The following is a 26,784-nucleotide window of genomic DNA, read 5'->3' on the forward strand; positions in this document are numbered from 1 at the left end:
TATATTAATGTCCAACAAGAGACCAAAAAGAGGATCTAGGGGACTGGAAAGAATACAAGAAGGCAACATCCAACAATGAGAACACCAAATGATGCCTGGGAAAGAACAAGCAAGGATGAAAAAGAACCGAACAAAGAAAGGCTAAATACTCCTCCCCAACAAGTAGACTAGAGCCGAAGGATATGATTTGGAGTGAGGGTGTGCCCTGGACCATCTCACGGAACCATAGGACCTCACGAAGCCTCTGCAAGGCCTCACAAACTTGGTGTATAAAGAGCTAGGAGGGTTGAGAGTTCACTTTGTGCCCTGGGTCAGACAAAAAAACATGAAGGTGATAAGCTAATCCAAAGTCTGTCTTGACGAGAACTAAAGCTGCAATGTGTGATCACAACACCATTTGGTCTCTTGGAGATAAAGTGCAAGGCACTACTAATTGGTGTATCTGAAAAATGAAGGAGACCTACACTCTTCCAACAGATCGTAAAACCTCCCTCGGATCTTGTAATAGATGAGGCCACAAAGTGTCTCTTTTTCTACCTCCCATAAAGGACAAGGGCAGCAGATCCGGTCCTCCTTGTTGGTTTGATAGTCCTTCTATATATGGATTTGGTGGGAGCCCACTTTGCAAGAACCCAAAGAAATGTGGATGACATGAGCTCAAAAACAAGCAAGCTATAGAGGATGCACAATAACCTTATCCTAAATGTCCATAAAGTTTTCAACATAAAAGGCAATCCTTAGAAGAAGCACCCCCGGGGATTTACTCCATGTCGAGATTATATAGTGTCTGTAGATGCCAAGCCTAACATGCTCATTTAGCTTCTGTTCAAAAGAAAGTAGGTGAGCGGGAGCATCTGGAGAGAATTGAAAGGGTGGAAGACAATCCATCTCAATCCCCGTTGAAACCAACAAACCAAAGGCCTGGGCATACCAACAACGAGCTCTGCTAGTGGGGTTGGAACCTGCAATAGGCTAGGTAAGAGTATTTATGACAACCCTCAGTCAAGATAGCAAAGCCCCAAAGTTGATGAAGGAACCAAACAAGATCGAAGATGGCTCCTAGCTTGAAACAATGGACCCCAAACTCAACCAAAATGACCCTGTGAGGAGTAGACAATGACACCTATTGATGCGTCACTGTAGAAGAGTTTGGACTCTCTTGACCGAAACCTAATCAAAGTCTAGGAGAGAAGGCCCCCACATAATAGAGTCATATAGCACAGTCAAACTAAGTAAGGAGCCCAAGAGAGACATATTGCATGAGGTGTCCTGAAAGTGATGCCTAAAGCATTGTCTATCCAAAAAAAGCCAGGGAACCTAGCCCCTTATTAACACGGAGTTGCATGGCAAGCCTCATACTAAAATAAGGTCCAAAGAACTTGACTCCTAGGTCAGTGCAAGAGGATGAAATCTCAATAATAGAAGTGGAGATGGGAGGTCTTCAAGCAGTTTACCCAAGTCTTGCCCAGGTTCATAACCAAATGTTGCAATTCACAAGAGGAAGCCAAACCATCAAGAAGTTGTTGAAGACCCTCCATGGAGGAGACCAAAAGAACCACATTACCGGCAAATAGTAAAATGGAGATCGAGACCTGGTGCATGTAACAACCATCATCTAGGAACGAGAAATCCCAAAGGAAGGCCTCAAGCTCATCTATGTAAATGTCAAATTAAATGGGACTTAAAGGTAGCCCTTCTTCAACCCAATGGTACTCTAAATAGTGTTCGAAATTTGGCTAACGGTAGTTGATATAGGGTTGTCGTTTATGGCAACATATCACTCATATTGACATAGCAAAAGTTTTGGTTAAGTTTGGTAATGGGATACTTAGAAAATTAACTAAGTATACAACAGGAAAACATGCTTCAGAGAACTTATTTTGTTCGGAAAGGTTCACTAGAAGCACATGAAGTTATGCAGGCTTAGAGAAAGGTAATATGAACACCATAGGTCATGTGTGCAAGACCACTAAAAGAATTGATAAGTTTTGGATGAGTTATGAGCAGTTTACCAAAGACAGGCTTGACATGACAGTACAGGGTAAATGACAAAGTAATGGTATTTCGGTTAAGGAATTATTTTGTCTTGCAAAATAGACATCCTAGATGTTAACCCAAAGGTGGCAAAATGTAACTTGAAGATTTGGCAAAGTATCAAGCAGCACAAGGCTAACTGGACTAAAAAATTTTGGTATAAAAGACTTATAACTATGTTTGGTGAAGTGTGGCATTGTATTGTAATGATATAATGTTTATATGCTCACTTTGTATGGATTGTATAGATGTGAATTCAATGTATTGACCAAAGTACAGCAATTACATGATTGTTTCGTGAAGAGGAACTACAAAGACCGATCGCATATTGAAGATATCAGCAAGCAGTCAAAGGTTTTTTTGTATCTACCTCTATTGATGGTTTTGTAAAATTGTATATGCATCTTTGGGCAGTGAGCTCATCTTGCATTTTGTATTGTAATGACAAATCCTAACAGGGTTGAGGCTTCTAACAAGGACTAATACACTATATAGATGCAATATACTCCTAATAGGGTCAATATCTTTCACAAGATATTTTTTATTAGTGGATCATTTTGTGAGTACCATCCCCACTAGAGTTTTCCCTTGGCTAGGGTTTTCCTAATTAACAAATAATAGTGTTATGAGTTTGATTGTGTTATGCTTACATTGTAATGGGCACCCCTGGATGTCCCAAAAACTAAACCAAATTGCTGAAAGGAATTATGTCAAACAGTTTGCATTCAACCTCTTATTTCTCCGTTTAATGTTTTAAACCCCTTATAACTCCAGAAATCAAATGTTTATTTGTTTGTTGTGTTTTGTGCATGGAATTGGTATCATACAACATAAACAAGAAAGAAACTACAATAATATGCAAAGTGGAAATGAACTACAACCAATAAAATGTTATTTTCAGAATTCATAAAATCAAATACATGGCAGATTTACCAACTTACTAATTACTTCAGCATTATTGACATAATACTCCAGCCCATGCTTTTGAACTTGCTACTACAGTACTTTGTCCTTCAATCAGTCCACTACCTTCGTAATATCGTTCCCTCAAAGCGACACAAGCGTCGGACAAGTAGTGAAGATATGAGCAAAATACCAAATCTGCCTGTAGCCGGAAATGCAACTAAACTGCCTGATAATGAAGCCGATAACAAAGAATTCCAAAGGCCAAATCCCAAGGGAATGACATCTAGAATGTTACAAAAGAGGATAAACGTCCTCAAATGCCAAAAACGGAGCTGCAACTCACACACCAATTTCTTCTCATATTCAACCTCTCTAATGAAGCCACAAATGCTTCCTTTTATTCTATTTCCAAGGGTCCGCTCAACTCATATGGGCGATGTGGGATAAAAGATGTGTAATATATAAAACATATATTAAAATACCCCTTATGTCTCCCTTGGGTACACATCACCATAAAATAAATATTAAAGTAACACTTTAATATTTTACAATTAAATTAGACGTTACTTTAATAAAACTTCAGGCATTAAAATGTATTAGCAATTGAACTCCAAATAATGCGAGTAATAGCTCATCGGAAAGCTCTCACCGAGGAGTATCGAATCCAATCACCAAAATTGACCTGCACTGTGTCCTGCCGACTTACTAAAAATAGTAAGTATCCCTGAAACTGAGTACAACTTCGTTTTGGCCCAAACTGGAAATGACTAGGCCAAAACACTCCAAAATCCCATTAAACCCTTCGTTAGCCCTCGGGACCATGTAGAACAAGGCTAACACACACACACTTGGTCAACTGCTAAAATGGGGACATTACAATCCGCCCCCCTTGAAATTGCTTGTCCTCAAGCAATCTCAGTCCAGCCTGCTGAATAACCTGCTCACTCTCCCATGTAGAATCTTCCTCCGGCAGGTCTTTCCATCTGACCAAATACTCCTTCACTATCCTATTTCTAAGCTTCCTCTCTCTGGTGTCCAGAATAGCCTCGGGTACTAACACAAGCTTTCCCTCCTCATCCAAAGGGGGTAAATCTGCAAAAGGCACTACACTCTGACCAATGGCTTTCTTAAGCCTAGACACATGAAACACATTGTGCACTCGATTGCCCTCTGGAAGCTCAAGCTCATAGGCGACTTTGCCCACTTTGTGAATCACCCTGTAGGGACCATAAAATCTAGGTTTCAACTTTTCAGCTCCCCGCTTCTTGAGCGATGACTGTCTATATGGTTGTAGCCTCAAGTAAACCATATCCCCTACCTCGAAGCTACGCTCTATTCGGTGCTGATCAGCATACAATTTCTGTTGATTCTGGGCCTATTGTATATTCTCTTTGAGCACTTTCAGGATGTCCTGACTATCCTGCAATAAGTTTTTGGCTTTGGGCACTCTATTGTCCCCCAAAACTAAATCCATGAAGCTAGGTGCTTCATAGCCATAGAGTGCCATGAAAGGAGTCATCTTGATGGACATATGATAAGTGGTGTTATAACAATACTCTCCCATATGCAACCATCTGATCCAAGCCTTTTGTTGTGCAGTTACATAGTTTCTCAAATATCCTTCCACCCATTTATTCACAATCTCTGTTTGCCCATCTATTTGTGGATGATAACTAGTGCTAGGTGTAAGATCTGTACCACACAACCTAAACAACTCTTGCCAAAAAACACTCATAAACTTACTATCCCGGTCGCTGACAATGAATCTGAGCAGCCCATGTAACCTGAATATCTCTCTAAAGAAAAGATCTACCACCTGTGCTGCTGTGTAAGTGGACGGAATAGCAAAGAAGTGAGCAAACTTCGCCAAGTGGTCCACCACCACATAGATGCAATCTCTTCCTTGCACTCGTGGTAAACCAGTGATGAAGTCCATCGAAATACTTTCCCATTTCCTATCAGGAATGGGCAAGGGTTGTAATAAACCTGCAGGAAATGTGTGCTCTCCCTTATTCTGTTGACAAACCACACACTCCCTGACATACCTCTGAACATCATCCTTGAGCCCTTTCCATGAAAACCGCTCTCGGATCTGCCTGTAGGTCTTGAAGACCCCCGGATGTCCAGCTGTGGGTGCATCATGAAATGCCTTCAGTATCGCCTCTCTCAAATGTGATGACGGAATCAAATAAACCCTGTCCTGAACTCTGATCAATCCATCTATCACCTCATAGTGATCATCCTATATGGTACCTGAAATCAATCTAGAAGCGCAAGCATCTCCGACATACTCTGCTATAATCCGATCTCTCCAATCTCCTGAAATCTCTGCCAGAGCACATAAGTGAGGTCTCCGAGATAAGGCATCAGCCACCACATTTTTCTTACCTTTGACAAACTCTATGTCAAAGTCATAAGCCTGCAATTTAGTCACCCATTTTTGTTGCCGGTCATTAAGATCACGCTGGCTCATGAAGTATTTAATACTGTTGTGATCAGTCTTGATCACAAAACGTCCACCTACCAAATATGATCGAAATTTGGCCAATGCATGCATTATGGCCAACATCTCCCGGTCATAGACAGAATAACTCTTCTCAACTCCCCGGAGCTTCCTACTCTCGAATGCAATGGGATGCTTCTCCTGCATCAATACTGCTCCAATCCCATCACCTGATGCATCACAATGAAACTCAAAAGGCTTCGTGAAATCCGGTAGAGCTAGAACTGGACATGAAGACATTACCTGCTTGAAACACTCAAAACACCTCTGTGCTGCCCCTGTCCACACGAAGGCTCCTTTCCTGGTAAGATTTGTCAAGGGTGTAGCAATCTGTGAGAATCCCTTAACAAACCTCCTATAAAAACCACATAAACCAAAGAATCCCTTAAGTTGTGTAAGGTTTGTGGGAGTAGGCCACTCTACAATAGCTCTAATCTTTTCGAGATCAACCCGAATGCCATCTGCACTAATGATATGCCCAAGGTAAAGGAGCTCAATCATACCAAACTCACATTTAGATTCCTTGGCATACAATGACTCTATCTCCAGAATCGATAACACCTCCTCCAGATGATGTAAGTGCTCCTCCCAAGTCTTACTGAAGACCAAGATGTCATCAAAGAAGATCAAGACAAATCTCCTCAGCTGCTTCCTGAATACCTGGTTCATACAACTTTGAAATGTAGCGAGTGCATTGGTTAGACCAAATGGCATAACCATGAACTCAAAGTGGCCATAGTGACATCGGAAGGCTGTTTTCTCAATGTCCTTTGCTCTCATCCTGATCTAATGGTATCCGGATTGCAAATCAATTTTGGTGAAGAAGCATGCCCCACGCAACTCATCAATCAGCTCATCAATCCTAAGAATGGGATACCTGTTTTTAATTATTTTCTTATTCAGTGCCCTGTAATCGATGCACATGTGCATCGTCCCATCCTTCTTCTTTACCAATACTACTGCTGAAGCAAAAGGGCTCTTACTGGGCCTAATATGCCCCATCTCCAACAAATCCTTAATTGCCTTTTCTATCTCATCCTTGTGTTTCTTGTGATGACGATAGGGAGTAATGATAACTAGTTTGGCTCCCTCCTCGAGCTCAATAACATGTTCAATCCCTCTGTCAGGAGGAACCCCATGAGGAATATCGCTAAATACTTTAGCGTGTCTATCAAGTATCTTCTGGATATCTGGTGGATGACTCTTTTCTTGTGGCTCTGGTGAAGTTGGCATAATGTAGCACTCCGCCGCCCACTCTATGTCATCATGACGAAAAAGTCTCTGCATTCTCCTCAAGGACACTACTCTGCAACCTCCATCTGAAAGTCCTCTAAGTACCACAGTTCTGCCCTCATGCTGGAATCTCATCTCCAATTTCGCTAGGTTGAGTGTGAACTCAACTAGTGAAGCCATCCATGTCATGCCGAGGATGACATCATAATCTCCCATGTCCACAACATAGAACTCATCCCCCAACTCGTAGCCATCTCCAAACCTGATGCGAAGATTAGATATCTTCTGAGTGCATAATAACTTATCACCGTTAGCCACCATGACTCTAAACCCATCATGCTCCTCTGTCTGTAACCCTCTCCTGGCTACCAACTGTGCATCTATGAAGTTATGTGTAGCCCCAGTGTCAATAAGAGATATCACTTTTTGCCCCTGGATAGTACCCCTGATCTTAAATGTGATTGCCTTTTGGGCCCCTGTCAAGCGTGCCAACGATCTATCATCCTTAGGAATGCTGCTCTCCTCTATAGTGTTACCCTCATCTAAATCGGAGTGCTGATCCTCCCCCTCTAACTCTGAATCTTCTTCTGAAAAATACTCCATTTGATTTGCCTTAGCCTTGAGAGAACATTTATGAGATAAGTCCCAAGGCTCTCTAAAATGGAAGCACAGCTTCTTCTTTCGAAGTTCATTCAAGGTTTAATTGTCTAGTCCTTTTGATCCTTCTTTGGGTTTGCTATACTCTTTCTGGAACGGTTTTTTATCTTTGTCCTTGCGGTAGGAAGAATCTGTTGAATGGTTTTTTCCTTTGTATACCGAAGGGGCTAAATCTCGTGCCTTTTTAGTTGCTTCAGCTAAAGTGAGTGGATCATGTCCCTTCACCCAACCTCGTAATGGATCAGCAAGACCATCACAAAATAACACCACCAATCTCCTAGGAGAGATATCAGTAACAAGTACAGACAAGCGCTAAAACTCGGCAATGTAAGCATCCACAGAACCTGACTGTTTTAACTGTGCTAGTTCCTTGAAATGTAACTCGGGATCCCTAGTGTCAAATCTCTCAATCAATGTTTCGGTGAATTCCTCATAGGATGTAATCTGATTATGCCCCAAAGTCACCATGCCATGATGCCACCATTCATGTGCAACGCCATCCAAGTGCATAACCGCATACTTGATAGCCTCCTCCTCAAGCATAGGATTTAGCTGCAAGTATGTATCTACCTTCTGCACCCAAGCTCTTGCAGTCATCTTCCCTGAAGCATCATAATAAGGTAAGGAAAGTTTTCCAACTTTCTTTCTCAGCTCAAAGTTTTGATTCCTCCCTCCTGCTCTAGGCATGTGTCTCATCCTCAAGTCCATATAATCTCTGAGGGAAATATCTGCCTGAAACTCCGGTCCACTAGCCTCCCAGTCCCTCCTGAACTGATCCTATAACTCTGTAATCTGCGGTTCGTTTACTGGTTGAACCGGATCTCTGGGTGGGAAGGTGGGTAGAAGAGGTCTCGAGCTCGTAGTCCGCGCTGGGCGTGCAACGTGTCTGAAGTTATCAGCCTCATTCCCATTATTGTCGTGTCCATTATTACCATTAATGTTATTCTCAGGACCATTGTTGTTGCCTTGGCCTCCATGGTTATTGTTTCCCACATTGTTATTGTTTCCCTCATTGTTATTGTTTCTGTTGTTGGCATCACCTGGATTAATATTGACACCCATCTGTCTAGCCATGAGCTGCAACATCATGTCCATTCGCCTAGTCTGCTCCTGCTGCATACGCTGCCCCTGCTCTAATGTATCCAGTAATTGTCTGAACAGTACCTCCCCCTGATTTGGACCAGCATTTCCGCCTCCGCCTAATCCTGTATTCCTGTCATCTCGATCACCCATATTATTGTCCTGATCAAAGAATATCTCCTCTGTGTCTGTATGGCTGGATTCAATGTCCCCCTGCACGGATGTACTAGGCTGTTTGCTTTGCAAGTCTGAAATCCTATTTTGTCTTGCTCTGGTATCGCGGAAATTATAAGGCCCCTGTCGCATGCTCAAACATAAATGCTTAGCCTATGTTTTTTTTTTTTTCTGATTTTAGTGTTTTGACATTACGTCAAACACTTTCCCTCTATCTGGCTGTTCCAAATTCCCTATAAGACCTCCACAAGATGGCAGGACTTATAGCTCTGATATCACTGTAATGGGCACCCCTGGATGTCCCAAAAACTAAACCAAATTGCTGAAAGGAATTATGTCAAACAGTTTGCATTCAACCTCTTATTTCTCCGTTTAATGTTTTAAACCCCTTATAACTCCAGAAATCAAATGTTTATTTGTTTGTTGTGTTTTGTGCATGGAATTGGTATCATACAACATAAACAAGAAAGAAACTACAATAATATGCAAAGTGGAAATGAACTACAGCCAATAAAATGTTATTTTCAGAATTCATAAAACCAAATACATGGCAGATTTACCAACTCACTAATTACTTCAGCATTATTGACATAATACTCCAGCGCATGCTTTCGAACTTGCTGCTACAGTACTTTGTCCTTCAATCAGTCCACTACCTTCGTAATATCGTTCCCTCAAAGCGGCACAAGCATCAGACAAGTAGTGAAGAAGATATGAGCAAAATACAAAATCTGCCTGTAGCCGGAAATGCAACTAAACTGCCTGATAATGAAGCCGATAACAAAGAATTCCAAAGGCCAAACCCCAAGGGAATGACATCTAGAATGTTACAAAAGAGGATAAACGTCCTCAAATGCCAAGAAGGGAGCTGCAACTCACACACCAATTTCTTCTCATATTCAACCTCTCTAATGAAGCCACAAATGCTTCCTTTTATTCTATTTCCAAGGGTCCGCTCAACTCATATGGGCGATGTGGGATAAAAGATGTGTAATATATAAAACATATATTAAAATACCCCTTATGTCTCCCTTGGGTACACATCACCATAAAATAAATATTAAAGTAACACTTTAATATTTTACAATTAAATTATACATTACTTTAATAAAACTTCAGGCATTAAAATGTATTAGCAATCGAACTCCGAATAATGTGAGTAATAGCTCATCGGAAAGCTCTCACCGAGGAGTATCGAATCCAATCACCAAAATTGACCTGCACTGTGTCCTGCCGACTTACTAAAAATAGTAAGTATGCCTGAAACTGAGTACATCAACTTCGTTTTGGCCCAAACTGGAAATGACTAGGCCAAAACACTCCAAGATCCCATTAAACCCTTCGTTAGCCCTCGGAACCATGTAGAACAAGGCTAACGCACACACACTTGGTCAACTGCTAAAATGGGGACATTACATACATTAACTTTTCAGTTTGATCATCTATGTAAGTTTAAAGATTGTTAATGTTATCCATAAATGGGCAAAAGTTTGTGAAACATTGATTCGCCCCCTCTGGGCCGGCGTCTCAGTATTCCTTATTCCTAACAATTGGTATTAAAGCTTAGTTACTGAGGGAAGGCTTAACAACTTGAGTGAGATCACTATGGATTTGGAACAATTGCAAAAGAATCTTGAAGAAGCTCTTGAGGAACTTGATACAGTTATTGATGAAAGAAATAAACTGAAGATCCATTTAGAAACTAAAAGAACAGATTGAGTACTAAAGATAAAAAGTAGGAGTTGCATGATCAGATCAAGGATTGTGAATCAGCTTCAAGGCTTAAGAAGGGAAATGAGATTTTGAAACATGAATTTGGAATTACAAATTTGAAGATGATTATGATGGAAAATGAGAAGAAAAGTCAATCAGATTTGAGATCTGAGAATGTAGATTTGAAATCTCAACTTACTAAGGTGACATCTGAACTTGAAACTACAAAGTTATAGTTTTTAGAACTTGAGAAGTACAACATTATTGTTAAAGGAGAACTTACACAAACCAAGCAACATCTTGACAAGTTATATTCTAGCACTGGAAACTTGATGAGAAAATCATTACACAAAGACATGTTGGAGACAAAACAGGGATTGGATATATTGAAGGAGAATCATCTGAAGGATCTAAAGGTGGTAAAAAACACAATTTTGTGAACCAAAAACCTAATCATCAAGAAGATCTGAGCAAAGAAGTACCTATTTAACCTGCACAACCTAAAGATACAAGGAGACAATTCAATGGAAGATGTTTTGCATGTAATGAACTTGGACACGTGAATGACTACACAGATAAGTATTCTAAACCATTTTCAGGTTATTGTTACAATTGTTTTATTTATGGTCATAGATCTAATGAATGCAAGAAAACTAGATTCAATAATGGTATGCATGAAAGGATTAACCTTGCAACTTGTAAACCATTGAGAGCAACAAATGTTATAAAAAATGGAGTTATGTGTTATACGTGTAACAATTTTGGACATATTCTAGAGATTGCAGACTACAGACTGATCAGTTTGGTTCTAGATATGGACACAAAGTTATAACATGACAAATTTGCAACAACTTGGGTTATACAACAAGATTTTGCAAATTGAATATGAGAACACCTAATATGAGATCACAAAACATGAGAGCACCAAATCCTAGAAAAAATATGAACAATGCAAGAAGGAATGAAGATATGAAAGGAAAACAAGTAGAAAGTCTCGATAGAACTTTTGTTAAGGAACAGCTAGAAATGCTCAAGTATGGGTTGAAAAGACAAATGATAGATCTGAGAGCAATGTGGGAACAATACCAAGTACTGAACCCTCTGCATCAACTTGAACAATCATTTTACAAGCTTAAAACAGGGGATATTGCACCAGATAATCATTAGACCCCTTGATGGTGGAATTAGTTACGCGCAGTTAGAGATAGCTTGGAAGCGAGGTATTCAGGTTATGATTAAGTTTGCTAAAAATGTTATGGTCATACATGAGATTGCAGAAGAATTGAAGCTTATTGGATTGGATGTCATCTTTTTGAGCATACATACTTGTGCAATTAAAGAAGATCCAATTTTGCAAAGACTTAGCAAAGCTATTCAAAGAATAATTGAAGTGTTTGAAAGTGATTTGGAAGGATTTTTCCATGCAAGCCCTAAATTGTGAGTGGTATTTAATCATTCTGCGAGGTTATTATTTGCTTTGAATTTGGATTTAAATTGTAGCAATGGCAACTCCTGGTGTGTGTGATGTAAGAGAGAGACCTAGGTATAAGTTTAAAAAACATCCTTCATGACTCTTGGAGATGATCCGACAGGAGCATTTTCTCAAATTCCGAATAAGGTTTTGTGTGTAAAGGATGTCTGTGCATATATTCACTGTAAGTTTGAATCAAATGACATACATGAGGACATGAGCAAGGTTTATAACAATGATTTGTCATTCAAGCAAGGGTTTGAACGTTTGAGTCAATTAAACATAACAAAGCATATATTTTATGAATAATTTGATCAACCTGAGTGGACTAGGGTTATTATGAGTAGAATTCATGAGGGAATGTTTTGGATAGATGATATGCCTGTAATAATCACTAATGAATTGATCCATAAGTTGATACGTTTAAGTAATAAGGGTAGTGTACCTATAAATGAAAAGAGAGTCAAGAACTTGGTTGAGATGAACACAAGCAACTTGGGATGGTAGAGGCATGAGAGTAAACCAGATTAAACAGACACATGTAAGATTGATCAGCAAGATAATTAGGTGTAAAATGAACTACAATTCTAGACCTAATTTTGTATCAGCTGGATTTATCCATGTTGCTTACAAGATGACTACTGAGAAGGAGAAAGTTAACATGTGTAAAATTCTGAGACAACAACTAGTAGATAATCTTGAGAGGATATAGAAGGGAAAATACACACCTTTTAGGTTTGAGTCATTGATAATTCACCTATTCTTTCAATTTTTGGGAAGATTCCCTAGTATGCCTAACTTTGAATGGAATTCTGATAAATGCACAATGGAATAGATTACTCACTGTTTTAGAAAGTAACCTACTGAGAGAGTGACAAATGACATAACTAAAATGATAAAATCTTTTAAATTAGAGATGAAAAAGAGATTCAAAATACCTGCTTCAGTTGTGGAGAAATATAAGGACGGAATTTTATTTATGGTTAACATAGATTTTACATGTATGAAGGCAGTACAACCTAAAGTTAAATACATTGATCCTATGGGTTATGAAGTTACAGAACAAATGGATGGAGGATATGCAAAGTCAATTCTTGAGTTAGATAGAGATGAAGAGTGCCCTAGATGGGGAACTTATGAAGAGAAGTATGGTGAGGTAAGAGATCAGCTCTACAACAAGGATATCAAGAAGAAAGTGGACAAGAAAGTAGATCAGATACTTAAGGATGCTGGAATGACGGGAGGAATTTGAGAGGCCAAGCAGACAACATTTCAGATGAGGAACTGTGGGCAATCAGAGATTCTATTTGTTAAGCCACTTGCTATTGATGCTACACCTAGCACCCCTGCAGCACTAGTAACACCCACAGTAATAGCAGAACGGTCACCAACAAAGGAGAAAGAGAAAACAACAAGTGTATAGTTAGCACCATCAACACCTACTAGAAGGTAACGACTTCTACAGAGAAGCCACCAGTGGTATTGAAAACAAAGATAAAGAAATAGAAAGAAGAACATAAAAGATCTAAGAGGGTGAAAGAAATGGTAGTTGGACTTGGACCTAAGAAGAAGCCAAAGATTGAAGTTGTCTATAAAGGAAGGAAGAGTCAGAGTGAGGAGAAAGATGCTTCGGCAGAGATACCAAAAATGAGAGGGCAGATATCCAAGCCCCAAGATCAACCAAAACAAAATCAGCCTGATCCAAGAAGCAGTGGCAAAAAGAAATGGAAACCTAAGGTTGGAAAGATGAATGAGATGATTATGAGAGATGGTAATCTAGAAAAATTGAAGAACGTTTATGACAACTATGATCCTAATCAAAAGAGGAATCTAGATATACCTGTTATAAAATACATGATAAAGTTTAGAAGGACTCTTATCATTCTTCATAGTACTTTACCAGAAGAAATGTATGAAAGATTAAACAACTCAATACTCAGGGCAGTGGAAGAAGTTAAAAAACTCAGTGAGCTAGTCATCCATAAATGTTGTATGATTGAAAGTGATGAACAGTTAGATAGAATTAAACAGAAGTTGCATCCAATCCTAGGAGATAAAATGAGAGCTATCAAGTTCATGGGAGGACTTTATGAAGAAGTTAAAACTGAGACAAAAAAGGCAGTTTACCAAGTGTTGAGTGAACCTGGTATCTTGCAATCCATAACAGCAGAACGGCAAGTAGATGATGATACTACCGTGGTGTCTATAGAGGATAACGCTATTCCTGCAGATCAGACAGATAATACTTCTATGTTTATAGATGGAGTTCAGATTATAGTTGACACTGCTGAAGACCCATTTAAAGATCAGTCAGAATTTATTGTTGGTAATTTGGTCAATGGAGATGCAGAAGATTATTCCAGTGAAGTGGAAGAAGGAAAAGATAAGGAGAAGGAAAGAGTAGGTCATCAGGACCCAAGTATTCAACAGAGTGAGGAGGCTTCAAAGGGACTATTTTTGACTTGCCCATATCCAAGTTTGTCAGTATTTGCACCTAGTATTGCGGGGCAGACACCAGATTGCAAGGACAAGTACAAGAGCTAACTGATTCATCAGTGCAACCAGAGGCACAAATAGAGAAGAAGGATGAGGAAGAAGAAAAAGAAAAACCGAAGGAACAGGAAGAGGAAGATACAATAGATGAGCAGCCATCTCAAACCATCGATGAGCAAAGTCAAGCACCAACACAAAGGACAGAGATTTCAGTAGAATTCAGCAAAGATACACAGATCACAGTGTTGGAGACACCTAAAGAAACTGACAAGAATTTAGGCAGTACTTTAAAATCACCATTTGAAGGGCTAATTTCAAATTTGCCAGAAGATGTTACCAAGATATTTACTGCAAGTATGGACATTCAAAAGTACATTCAATTATCATCTTTTGCTAATGGAAAGATAGCAGAGGAATAAGGTAAAATGAGCAAGAATGCACAGAGATTGCTTGAGTTGACAATTGAGAAATTGCAAAGTTCTTTACCTTTTCTTGTACAATTGACTGAGCAAAATATTGAGAAGAGGGCAAAAAGGTAACAGAAGAATTTGATAACTATTATTCTAATCTTGAAGAGGTAGTGAAGATTAAAGTGTAGGCAGATCATGATGCCAGACTTTTTAATACAATATGTGATAATATTAAGAATGACATGACAGTATTGGACACTTGTATTAAAGAAATGAGAAGATGCATTTCAAAAGGGAAGAATTTGTATGTTGGTTGTGCTTCAGCATATAAGCACACCTTTGCAACCATAAAAGCTATCAAAGATAAAGAGCATGAAATTGAAAAGATGATTCAAGATCTGAAGAATAATGATATGAAATTCATTGAGTTAGATCAGAAGATTGGGAAAGCAAGTGATGAACTCAGAATGTTAGAGCATGATAAGGATAGAGTATTGAAAAAATTCAATCTACTCAAAGATCACCTGACTCCTAAGCTAGAATTGATTCAAAGACAGTTAGATACACTTTTGGAAGATAAATCATCTTATAAGAATGTTGCTCATACTAATCTTGAAGCAGCTGACTAGGCAGCCTATGGATTATGTGGAGTCATCAGCATTGCAGAGACACTGAAAACTTCTTTGGATGAAGAATTCAAGCATCTAAAGACAAACTTTCTGATTGTATAAGTCTTTTGGGGAATAAATCAGCTTGAGGGCAGAAGAAGAAGGCACCAGAAATTTGTCAAATACATAATTTTTGACTCACCTTTGCCATTGAAGTCGAAGGGGGAGTGATGGGTAAGAAAATTTGTTAAGTATATTGTACATATGCATTATATTGTAAGAGGGAGTCATAAGTTAGATAAAATGTAATCTAAGGGGGAGCTTAGATATGAAAGCATGTAAATACGGGAGCAAAGTATATGTCTAAGTGATGCTATAAATTTTAGAAGATCCACAGTTTTGAAAATTTTCATAAGGCCATTAATTTTTTTAATTTTAAAGATTTTGCATACTTAGCCAGTTTTTCATGTTGTCATCAATGCCCAAGGGGGAGATTGTTGACAATTTGGCTAAGGGTAGTTGATAGGGTTGTCATTTATGGCAACATGTCACTCGTATTGACATAATAAGAGTTTCGGTTAAGCTTGGTAAAGGAATAGTTGAAAAATAAAGCAGGAAAATAAACTATAAGAATCTTATTTTGTTCAGTGAGCTTCACTAGAAGCACATGAAGTTATGCGGGCTTAGAGGAGAGTAGTACAAACACCAAAGAGCACGTGTGCAAGACCACTAAAACAATTGATAAATTTTGGATGAGTTATGGGCAGTTTACAAAAGACAGGCTTGACAGGACAGAACAGGGTAAACAACAAAGTAATGGTATTTTGGTTAAGGAATTATTTTGTTTTGAAAAATAATTACTTAACAAGGTTGGGATGACATCCTAGATGTTAACCCACAGGTGGCAAAATGTAACTTGAAGATTTGGCAAAGTATCAAGCAACACAAGGCCGATTGGACTAAAGTTTTTGGTATAAAGGACTTACGATTATGTTTGGTGAAGTGTGGCATTGTATTGTAATGATATAATGTTTATATGCCCACTTTGTATGGATGGTATAGATGCGAATTTGATGTATAGATCAGAATACAGCAGTTACATTGTTTTGTGAAGAGGAACTACAAAGACTGATCAGATATTGAAGATATCAGCAAGCAGTCAAAGATTTTTGAATCTATCTCTATTGATAGTTTTGTACAGTTGTATATTTAGGTTTGGGTAGTGAGCTCAGCTTGCACTTTGTGTTGTAATAACAACTCGTAGCAAGGATGAGGCTTCTAACAAGGACCGATACACTATAGGGATGTAATAGACTCCTAACAGGGTCAATATCTTTCACAAGATATTTTTGATTGGTGGATCCACTGGAGTTTTCCCTTGGCTAGGAAATGGGTTTCCCTGGTTAACAAATAATGGTATTATGAGTTTAATTGTGTTATGCTTACATTTACTTTTCAATTTGATCATCTATGCAAGTTTAAATATTGTTAATGTTATCCATAGTTGGGCAAAAGTTTGTGGAACACTGATTCACCCCCCCTCTCAATATCTCTATTTCTAACAAGTAGTGCCCGAGATACCCTGCAGAGTCCTAGACCTGCCCCACACAAACTCATATAACCTCATAATAGTCATCAGTGGAGTCTTTGAAATCCCAATGTCTCTAAGTCCCTGAAAAAGATGTTGACATTCGAAGATAATTAGGAGATTGTTGGCATTACCTACTGGTGCCAATACTCAAGGAGTTTGAATGAGTAAAGTATTATATGGTTGTCATTGATGGCAATCCATAGCAATTCATATGGCAATCCATGGCATTAATTGGTAATAGCTAAATTAGTTCACCACAACAGGTTAATCGGTAAAGGCAAAGGATAATCAATAAAGGCAGAACACAAGTAATGATCAATGAGCATAAGAGAGGATCATTGACTATAGCAGAAAGGTTGGAAATGTTAAGAGAAATCATAACCAATCATGAAAGAAGTCACATATTGAGATGGGATCACATTAGATAGTGCGTTACTACAGAGTGAAGGATACGAGATGTTTACATTGGTATGAGTTGGATCATTGGATCAGTATAAGGAAAAGGTGCAAGGATACGTCGGGAAAGATAATACATATTGATCAATCCAAGAAGTAGATAGGTAAATCCAGTTGAAGGCCGACAGGATGAAGAAAAAATATGATAAAACTTCGAGATATGTGAGAAGCTTAAAGTGAGTGAGCAGAAAGCTTAAAGTTTGAATGCATGGACAGGATAAGAGGCAAAAGAGAACACATATACACAAATGGTACTGTAATGGAACAAGCATTGTGTGGAAGAAAGTGTGAACAAGCAGTGAAGGAGGCAAAGAAGAAAGGAGATCAAGAGTTCACACAGGGATCTAGGAGTTGTGATCAAGACATTGAGCAAAGAAGTGCATTCTATAGTGGTAGCAGATCATAGAACTAATTGCATCTGACAGACAAAGAGTGACACACCCAGATCAGTGATTTAGTTGTTTCCTAATGTTACAAAAGGTAAATCCCTGAATCGGGTGAACCTTAACAGGTACTAGTTGTAACTACCCTAATAGAGTAAACTCTAAAAAGAGTTTTGTAAATCCTTTGGCAATGTAGATCCCAGCAGATCTGTTTGTACTTCTAACAAGGTACAAAGTCACTACTAATAGGGTGGAGTCCCAGAAAAGAGTAACTGTATGCTCTGAACAGGGCAACTCATTTTCTGCAATACTGAGCTACCTTCTAATAAAGGTTTCTACGATAGCAAAACCACTGTGTAATGTGTGATGAGAGTATGGTGGCTTGATATTGCTATGCTTTACTTACTGGTACTGGTCATATGTTTTACAATTTGGAAGTTGCCAAATGAATTTTCCATATCAGTGGTTAAAGTTTTAAATTACCTGTGTCCATTTAGTCTTATTACTTCGTGTCTTTATTGACTTCAAACGTTCCCTCTTGATTTCCTTCTTGACTTTGTGACATATTCCAAGATACATATCATTATTCCTTTGACATTGATATATTTATAGTTTTGTTCATGCTGATGGATTCCTTTGACATCAATGACTATTTCCATCAACAACAATAGAGCATGATGAACATCCCACTTTGTATGAAAATCTATGTTCTAAATTCCAAATGCATGTGTTTTCTTGGTGCATGTAGATTATACAGAGGATTAAGAAACTTTCAGGCAAATGCTTGTAAACATGCATGCAAAATGCTAAACGCCAGCCATGGTACACAAATTGTTTGACAGAATGTCATCTCAACGAACAAAAATTAATAGTTATAGTTTGCACACCAAGATAGGAGCTTCAAAATGGTTATAAGAACATACAAAGATTTCACCACATATATGCATACAAAACATAGAAGATCAAAGAATGCACCTCAATTATTTGACAAAATGCCTAAAAGAAATGACCCATCACATTGAGTGAAATGAACACAAGAGAGGATTAAATAGATATGTTTGTGGAGAATTTGGAGACTTCTTGGGAAACACATTAACAAAAAAGTTTGCATGCTTGGGAGGGCATGCATAAAAGCTATGGAAGTTTATCAAAGGAGGATTCGTTCTTTTATGTTTTGCAGGAAAAAAAAAAAAATTTGACGAGGCTTTGGAAGCTATCAAGCAAATGCACTTGGCTAGTCTTATGCTGAGATCCTTACCTTTGTTCATTCACAACCTATGGAGGCACATAAAAGGCAATTGTTTCTCAGTGTGTTCAAAATTAATTTGCTCAAAGTTCAAACAAAGAAAATCATTGCATGGATGCCTAAATCCCACATATGTGCTAGAATCCACCAAGCTATGTCAAAATAGAGGCATTGCGATAAGGTATTGACTTCATCAAAGCATAAGCAGGAGATTTTTGACAGATATTATAGCTGAAAATGCTCTGGGAGACGTGCAGAAAAGGAAAAATCATGGACAGAGTTGGAAGTATTCGACAAAATGCCTAAAGAAAATGGTGAATGGATAATGATGGTTGCACGAAATGCACATGACAGAACTGTTGAAAAATCTTTAAATCTTTCACGTAAATGCAAGTGAGAAGAACAAAATCAAATTCCACAATATTTACCAGCATCCTCCTGCTGTGCCTGTGTAAAATGGAGAGTAAAGAAAATGGTTTTGGACATTCATCAAAGCATGTTGCTGGAGATTTCTATTCCATATAAGTTGGAGATGTTCATGGAGAAACTTCAGAATATAAAATTACAGACAGTGCACAATAGTCATTAAACAAAATGTCTCAAAGCAGTGGGCTCATATTTTGTGCCATTAGTGCAGAAAATACAAAGTAGCAAAATGCTTGATAAAATGTGGTCTCACGAGATACCTAATTGTAGGGCACGTAAAAATCTCAAGTGTGATGGTAGAAATTGCATGCAAAATGTGTAATCATAAGAAAAGCACCTGAACTATTTGACTGATTCCTCAAAATAATTGTGGTTTCAGCCAGCGCTATGATTGGCATGCAACAATGCATGTGAATTGTCACACAGAATGTCTAAAAGATATGTTGTCTCATGAAATGTATGATTGTATTATCAACACAGTGTATTCCTTGAGAAGCCAAGAGAAACTTTAATAAAAATGCAACTCAGCGCTGTCAAACCATTGCTCTTCTACTTGCACCAGAATAGCAGTCTTGGGACAGCCTATATACATCACCAAAACAATACAAATGAATGCTCAAGAAGACAGCACTAGCAAGGGAGAAGGCTTTTGAGACAAGAATGAAAGGAGGGCTGATAAGAATCAGTTCAGGTTATAAATAAGTTATTTGTTTAGCTTCCAAGAGATGTCATCTCAGGGAATGAAATGAAAGAATTTCAAAATGTGCACACAAATTGGGGAAACTCAAGAGAATTTTGTAGAAAACTTTTGAGAACTTTAATGTTCACTCTTTGTATCTAAGGGCTTTTGAACTTGTATATTTTCAAAAAAATAATAAGGAATGTATTGTATTTGTATGTTTTGAATTTGTTTTTGATGTTGTTTTTATCAATTTATCGTATGTCAAATAGATATTCTCTTTGTGGACTTGTGTGATCTATTAATCTTTAATTCAACTGATGATGAAACACATTCATACCTTGGCATCTTGGTTTGACGATGTTGAGGTGACTTTTTCTCCGTATGCAGAATTATGTTTCCCTACTTTCATCACCATTACATATCCAAATTTAATCTTGTTCCTAAACCCTTGCTGTAACTGTCATCGGTCATGAAATTGTGTCTGGCACTCATATGCCTGCCAATAAGATTTCCATTACCTAGTCACTTTTAGTGTTATCTTTCTCCTTTTTGTACTTTCAAGTGAAAAGTACACAAAAATACAAATACCCACATTATATGAGGGAGCTGCCCCTGTCGAATGCAGTGGAATATTGAAACCTGGTTGTGATCAGATTGTGATCTGATTGCAATCTCTCCAACTATTGGCACTGTTGTCACTGCTCACAGGGCAAACAAGGTCATTTTCGAAGAAGCACTTGGAGTGACAAATCTGTTTATCGTGGAAGGGTAAAGAGAGCAATTTAATAGAGTCCATACAGCTGGTATAATTTGCACAGGCTGGACATGCAGTGATGATCCTACAAGTTGCATTGACCTTCCTTTGGGTCTTGTCTGTGAAGTTTTCTGCAGTGACCTACATAGACTTTTCTTTGACAGAATGGAGCAGAAAAGACTACTTTGTTGAAATAAAGTATTTTGAGGACTCAATAAGACAAATGGAAGAAGGTATCACTGACCTGGCTACTAAAAACTCTTTGCAAGTAGATTACATCCTTGCTTAAGGATGGAGATAATATGAGTCTATACATGTATAAACATTTGGTAAATTCTTCTTGTTAAGAATCAAAAATTCATTGAGTGCCCTTTCAGTTATGTACCTTTCTCTAAGCTGATATGTACCTTTCTCTAAGCTGACATGAACTGCATGAAACGGTAAGTGTGAAAAACTATCTCCTCCAGCAAACATCATCCATGTATTCTCACTTGAATCATGGTCCCCACAACTTCTGCAAATTTCCTTGACTTTAGCATCATTTCTCCCCATTTGTTTCAGGAGTGATTCATATGGAGAAGGAACACTACTTTTTGAAGTGTGAGCTTGCTTTCGTAATGCTGTTAGAGCCTCTCGGTTGCTATTCCTGGACCTGTCACACTCTACCAGCTGTTTCCAACTTGAGATAGATGATTAAGATGTGATAGAGACACATTTCAAATAACCACATAGAAAAGTTTCATAACATTGAGATTTCAGATGTTTCTTTTTTTGAAATAACTCTACAAAATTTCATTACACTGACATTGAGAGATCTAAAATCTTAAGTATCAATCTTATGAACTTATTTTCCATAGTTACTTAAAATGGATGATTTTCTAGACAGTTATTTCAAAAGAGGGATCTAGAATTATCAATGTTATGAATTTTTTCTACACAGTTATTCAGAAGCCTCACAATTGTACATGATTCAAAACCAAGCAATTTTCAATGGCAAACATATCAGTCACCTGTTGTTTTGCCAAGAGAAGATGCTCAGCCTCAATTTCAACCTCAACAAGTCCTTGTTGCAGGCATTTAACTTCCTCATCCATTTCCACGCTGCAACAAACTATAAATAACATTTCCTAAGTTCTCCAAAATCTGGGTTGTAAGAAAGCATTGTTAAAGGTATTGTTTAAGCTAAGAAATAATATAAGTCAGTTTATCCACAACAAAAGTAACTATGTGGAAAAAAAATTAAAATAATTGCCTGGCTTCATATGGTTGCATTGGTACAACTTTATTTTTTTGAAAGATCAAATATGCTATTAAATAGTAGAAGTGTTATCCGGAAAAAAGCACACTCATATGGGGCCAAATTAAGAATATAAAGTGGTAAAACTCCAAAAAAACATGTTATCCAGAGTATATAAGAAACCTAACAAACAGTGGGGCATTAATAGTTTTCAATATAAGAAACAAACATAATGTTATCACCCTCCTCCTGAGAAGCTGATAGATGCTAGATAGATTAGCAAGAGAGTAACCTTTTAAGCAGCAACAAAAAGAAATAGTGAGGGCAGGGAAGATGGTAGACATTTTCAGTGAGCACTAATGCATTGAAACTTAAAGTACTACAATAATTTAACAAGCAAACAATTGGAAGAATTTTAGTGTCTCTATAACTATGCAGCTCTAATTGAAGATTTTAGATGCCAAATATATCAGATAGTAGCCCCATTGTGATTCAAACCAGGTCTCTCAACCAATTCCATTGACAGTGCGGGACCAGAGCTGTTAGGGTGGTATGTTGGGTCATCCCAATCAATAACTTGGGATAGGGTGGTATTCAAGCTTCAAATAAAGGGATTTTCACACAAGAGAAGAAGATAACTTGAAAATATCATGATATTTCAGATCTCAGATGCCTGGACAATACTTTCTTCAAAATCTTTAAAACATTTTGAAAACGCTGACAGCCATTTTCACTGGTTGCTTGACTGATATTGGCAATATATAGCAATATCAATATCAAGATACTCTCCTAATAAATCATTTTTCCTTCCATAAAGGCTGTAAACTGCAATTTGTTTGCACATTTTCACTTTATTCTCCACTGGCTTTTCCTGCAAGAAGACATACTGGTCTTTAGGGCTTCCCAACCATGGTTTTCAGCATACATTCAAGGATTCCTCTTGGATTTGACTGCACATTAATCAGATCAGCATGTTTGAAGTTGGTACATAAACCCTCAAAATCTAGTTAAGGGTTAACATCATTTTATTGATTCTCTTTTTCCCATATTCATTTTTATAATTAATTAAACATAAAATAATGTTTTATTATATTTTTATTCACAAACCCTATCCCTAAACTCTAAGATTTGTCTTCAGTATTTAGGATTAGCATCATTTTCTCAGTTGCCAGTTTGGGTTCATAACCAGTTTGCCAGTACAGCAAATTTTGAAATTGGGTTTGGGTTCCTTAGTACAAAAACATACATACATACACATATATGTGCGTAGCAGCCTAGAAGCATGTATTAAGATTAGAATGTCGCATAGTATCACGAAAACAACAAAAACACCATGGTCTTGTGATCGGAGCATCATTCCAAAATCAAAATATTAAAATAATAATATTGAGTTCAAGTATCATTTTTTTGACTCTCAACAATTGGAACTTTATACTAAGTTTCAATCATCTAATGTATTATCCTAATCTTCATCTTCTTCCTCTTCTTCATCGAAGGCATTAGTTGATTCCAAAACAGTACCAACGCCAATAGGATCGGCTGCACCAATAACATTCTCCATTTCCATGTCCTCAAGTACTTATTACTTTTTCACTATACATAGATTTTGTTTGTAATTAACATCCTACTTGAAAAATATTAAAAAGTAGCTTGCAATTCCCTTCACCTATTGAAGATATTGTTTAATGTTTTGGATATTATGTATCACTATAGAGAGCTTGTAATTAATCAAACAGGTCATGAAAATTTCACAGGAAGAAATTTTGAGAGATTGTTTAATTTGATGTCATAAATATCTGAACTTCAACAAATTTTGTTTTGTAATGTTAAAGATATTATTCAAATTTTGAAATATTTGTTTTCCACACTAAATTATAGAATGTTTCTCAATGGAAACTTACCCAGTTCGCCATTGGTCTGCCCCAGTTCAACTTGGGTTCGGCCCAGACAAAACAAACTATCTGTATTCGAACACTATCTGAACTAACAGTTGAACCAAACCTCAAACAAGAACTGGATCGAACCCTGGCTGAACCAAGGTCCAAAGTAGGCAAACCAGACTTTATAGGGTATTTTTAAAAGTAAAATGTTGTTTTGTGTTTTTGTGCCTAACAATAACACTAACCACATTTCAAGCTTTAGGATAACAATTAGGCTTGTTTAATAACAATATGCTCTTTGTGGGATTTTCTTTATATCACAATTTTGTCTTTTTTCCAACCCCTTGTTAATGTTTTATAGCATCAATCGGATAAAAGATATAGTGTTAACCTAAAGGACATCTCCTTGATTAAATGTTATCACAGATATAACAATATAGATCTATGAAATATATATTAATATATATAGATTGCATAGATACAAATATTAACTATTGGTTTCATGTTGATAGGTTGTATTTAATGAGATGTGCCCCTTGGTAAAGGTTATGTTCATATCCCCCTTCAAATTTATTTATAGGAGTAAGAACCCGCCTTTGAAACACACATAATATCAAAGTGCTATTATAAAGTGGGGTTCTAAGTGTAAGGTTTTAATTCATACAAAAATCTAAATTTATAAATCTAATCAAACTTTAACACGGTATCAGAGCTGGTCTAAGAGATGATTCAGATTAGATTTATTTAATCAGTGCGCTCAAACATTATTAAACCCTACTTATCAAAATGATAAGCGGAATGAGGATTGAAGATAGACTCAAAGGTGCTTCAAATTTTGAAGCATGGAAATTGTGTATAACGGTGATACTAAGAAAACAAAAGTTAACAATGATTGTGGAAAATCCTCCAAAAAATAAGAAGACTGATGAATGGGAAATTGACAACACCAAAGCAATGGAATTATTAGTAGATGGAGTAAAAGATCATCTACTACCTATTATCACAAAATTAGAATCTGCATATGATATGTTCAAAGCTCTAGAAGACATGTTTGAGATCAACAACACTAGCAGGATTCTCACTTTGAAAAATCAACTCAATAATATAAAAATGAAGAACAGAAAGTCCATCACATCATACTTTATGAGGATAACAGAGTTAAGAAACCAACTATTAACAGTTGATCACAACTATGATAGCAAAGAGTTAATTATGGTATCATTAAATGGGCTGCCTTTTTCATGGGAAAACTTTAGACAAGGAATAGGTGCTCGTCCTGAACCCCCAAAATTCAATCGACTAAAAGCTGATTGCATTCAAGAAGAGTGTAATCGAAAAACTAGAGGAATTGACACAGAGTCCACAAATGAAGACATTCAGGCTCACACCACAAACTTAAAAAGGAAAAAGGGAAAGAATGATAAACAACCATTCAAGAAACAAAAAGATCTTTCTCATGTACAATGTTTTAGATGTGACAAGTATGGTCACACTGCAGTGAGATGTCTAGACAAAATCAAACATCAAGCTTCTCTCGCTGAAATCAGAAATTCAAACTTGGATTCAAAGAATCTTGCATTCTAAAAGAACCTCAAAGATTTTGTAAAATTCTAGATTAAGAGGAAGCTCTTTATTATCTGCACCAAGCCTCTAGCAAAATAAAATTGGATCACTTCCGAAGTAAACTTGGTATGCTGAAATTAATGAGAAGAGTCTCAGGATATTTATTGTACTATTGAATTACTTATTAATAAAAGTTATTTCGTATGGACCCTATGTACATCATGAGGAAGTGAAGACTTCCAAATGATTATCACTTGTATTTGTAGGAGTTATTGAAAGGTGACGATCTTACAATAACTTAATTTTCTATTATGATGGATGTCTTACGATGTCTATGCAGATCATGATAGATTATGGTGAATGTTTATATGGTACACATTATGAGAATGTGTGTGCACATACCTTATAAACATTTTTTACTACTTGGTGAATGTTATGCAAATTGATGTTCAGGAGGCCATTACTCATAGTACTTGGTGAATATCTTGCAAACTTGACGTTCAGAGGTCATTACTCAAAGGCACCTAGTGAATATCAAATGAGTTGACATTTGCCAAATGAGTCGACATTCAAATATCAAATGAGTTGATATTTAAAGTCAAATGAGTTGACTTTAAAATGTCAAATGAGTTGACATTTGCCAAATGAGTCGACATTCAAATATCAAATGAGTTGATATTTAAAGTCAAATGAGTTGACTTTAAAATGTCAAATGAGTTGACTTTAAAATGTCAAATGAGTTGACATTTGCCAAATGAGTTGGCATTCAATAAACTGGGAAGTTAAATGAGTTGACATTCCAGAAACCATTTTAACATTAAGGTCATATGTTATTCATATTGTGTATGAATCGTGTTCATCCTCCATAGCTAAGAGGGAGTGTTAATGTTTTATAGCGTCAATCGGATAAAAGATATAGTGTTAACCTAAAGGACATCTCCTTGATTAAATGTTATCAAAAATATAACAATATAGATCTATGAAATATATATATATATATATATATTGCATAGATACATATATTAACTATTGGTTTCATGTTGATAGGTTGTATTTAATGAGATGTGCCCCTTGGCAAAGGTTATGTTCATATGCCCCTTTAAATATATTTATAGGAGTAAGAACCTGCCTTTGAAATACACATAATATCAAAGGGCTATTACAAAGTGGGGTTCTAAGTGTAAGGTTTTAGTTCATACAAAAATCTAATCAAACTTTAACCCCCCTAAACCCTGATAAATGTGGAATATGAAAGCATCATTATCAATTGCTAATCCTAACTAA

General features: G+C 37.2%; 1 protein-coding gene across 9 annotated transcripts in view; it reads right to left on the reverse strand.

The window, feature by feature from the left end:
• Positions 1–26,784, reverse strand: part of LOC149569560 (uncharacterized) — a 57,001-nt gene that overhangs the window by 16,077 nt on the left and 14,140 nt on the right. For 2 of the 9 annotated variants that reach the window (XR_016362766.1, XR_016362767.1), the window contains 3 exons: positions 21,831–21,931; positions 21,228–21,489; positions 20,404–20,764 (listed from right to left, as the gene is read on the reverse strand). Coding sequence is in view for 1 of the 9 variants with exons in the window: in XM_089822234.1 (XP_089678360.1) it covers positions 21,228–21,489; positions 21,831–21,914 (346 nt within the window). In the remaining 8 variants the exon portion in view is untranslated. The remainder of the gene's footprint in view (positions 1–20,403; positions 20,765–21,227; positions 21,490–21,830; positions 21,932–26,784) is intronic. The other 7 variants (XR_016362770.1, XR_016362769.1, XR_016362768.1 and 4 more) reach the window with 6 other exon arrangements.

Source organism: Cupressus sempervirens, chromosome 3 (assembly GCF_028749045.1).
Source record: "Cupressus sempervirens isolate cs-2001-9-10 chromosome 3, ASM2874904v1, whole genome shotgun sequence".
NCBI classification, from domain to species: domain Eukaryota; kingdom Viridiplantae; phylum Streptophyta; class Pinopsida; order Cupressales; family Cupressaceae; genus Cupressus; species Cupressus sempervirens.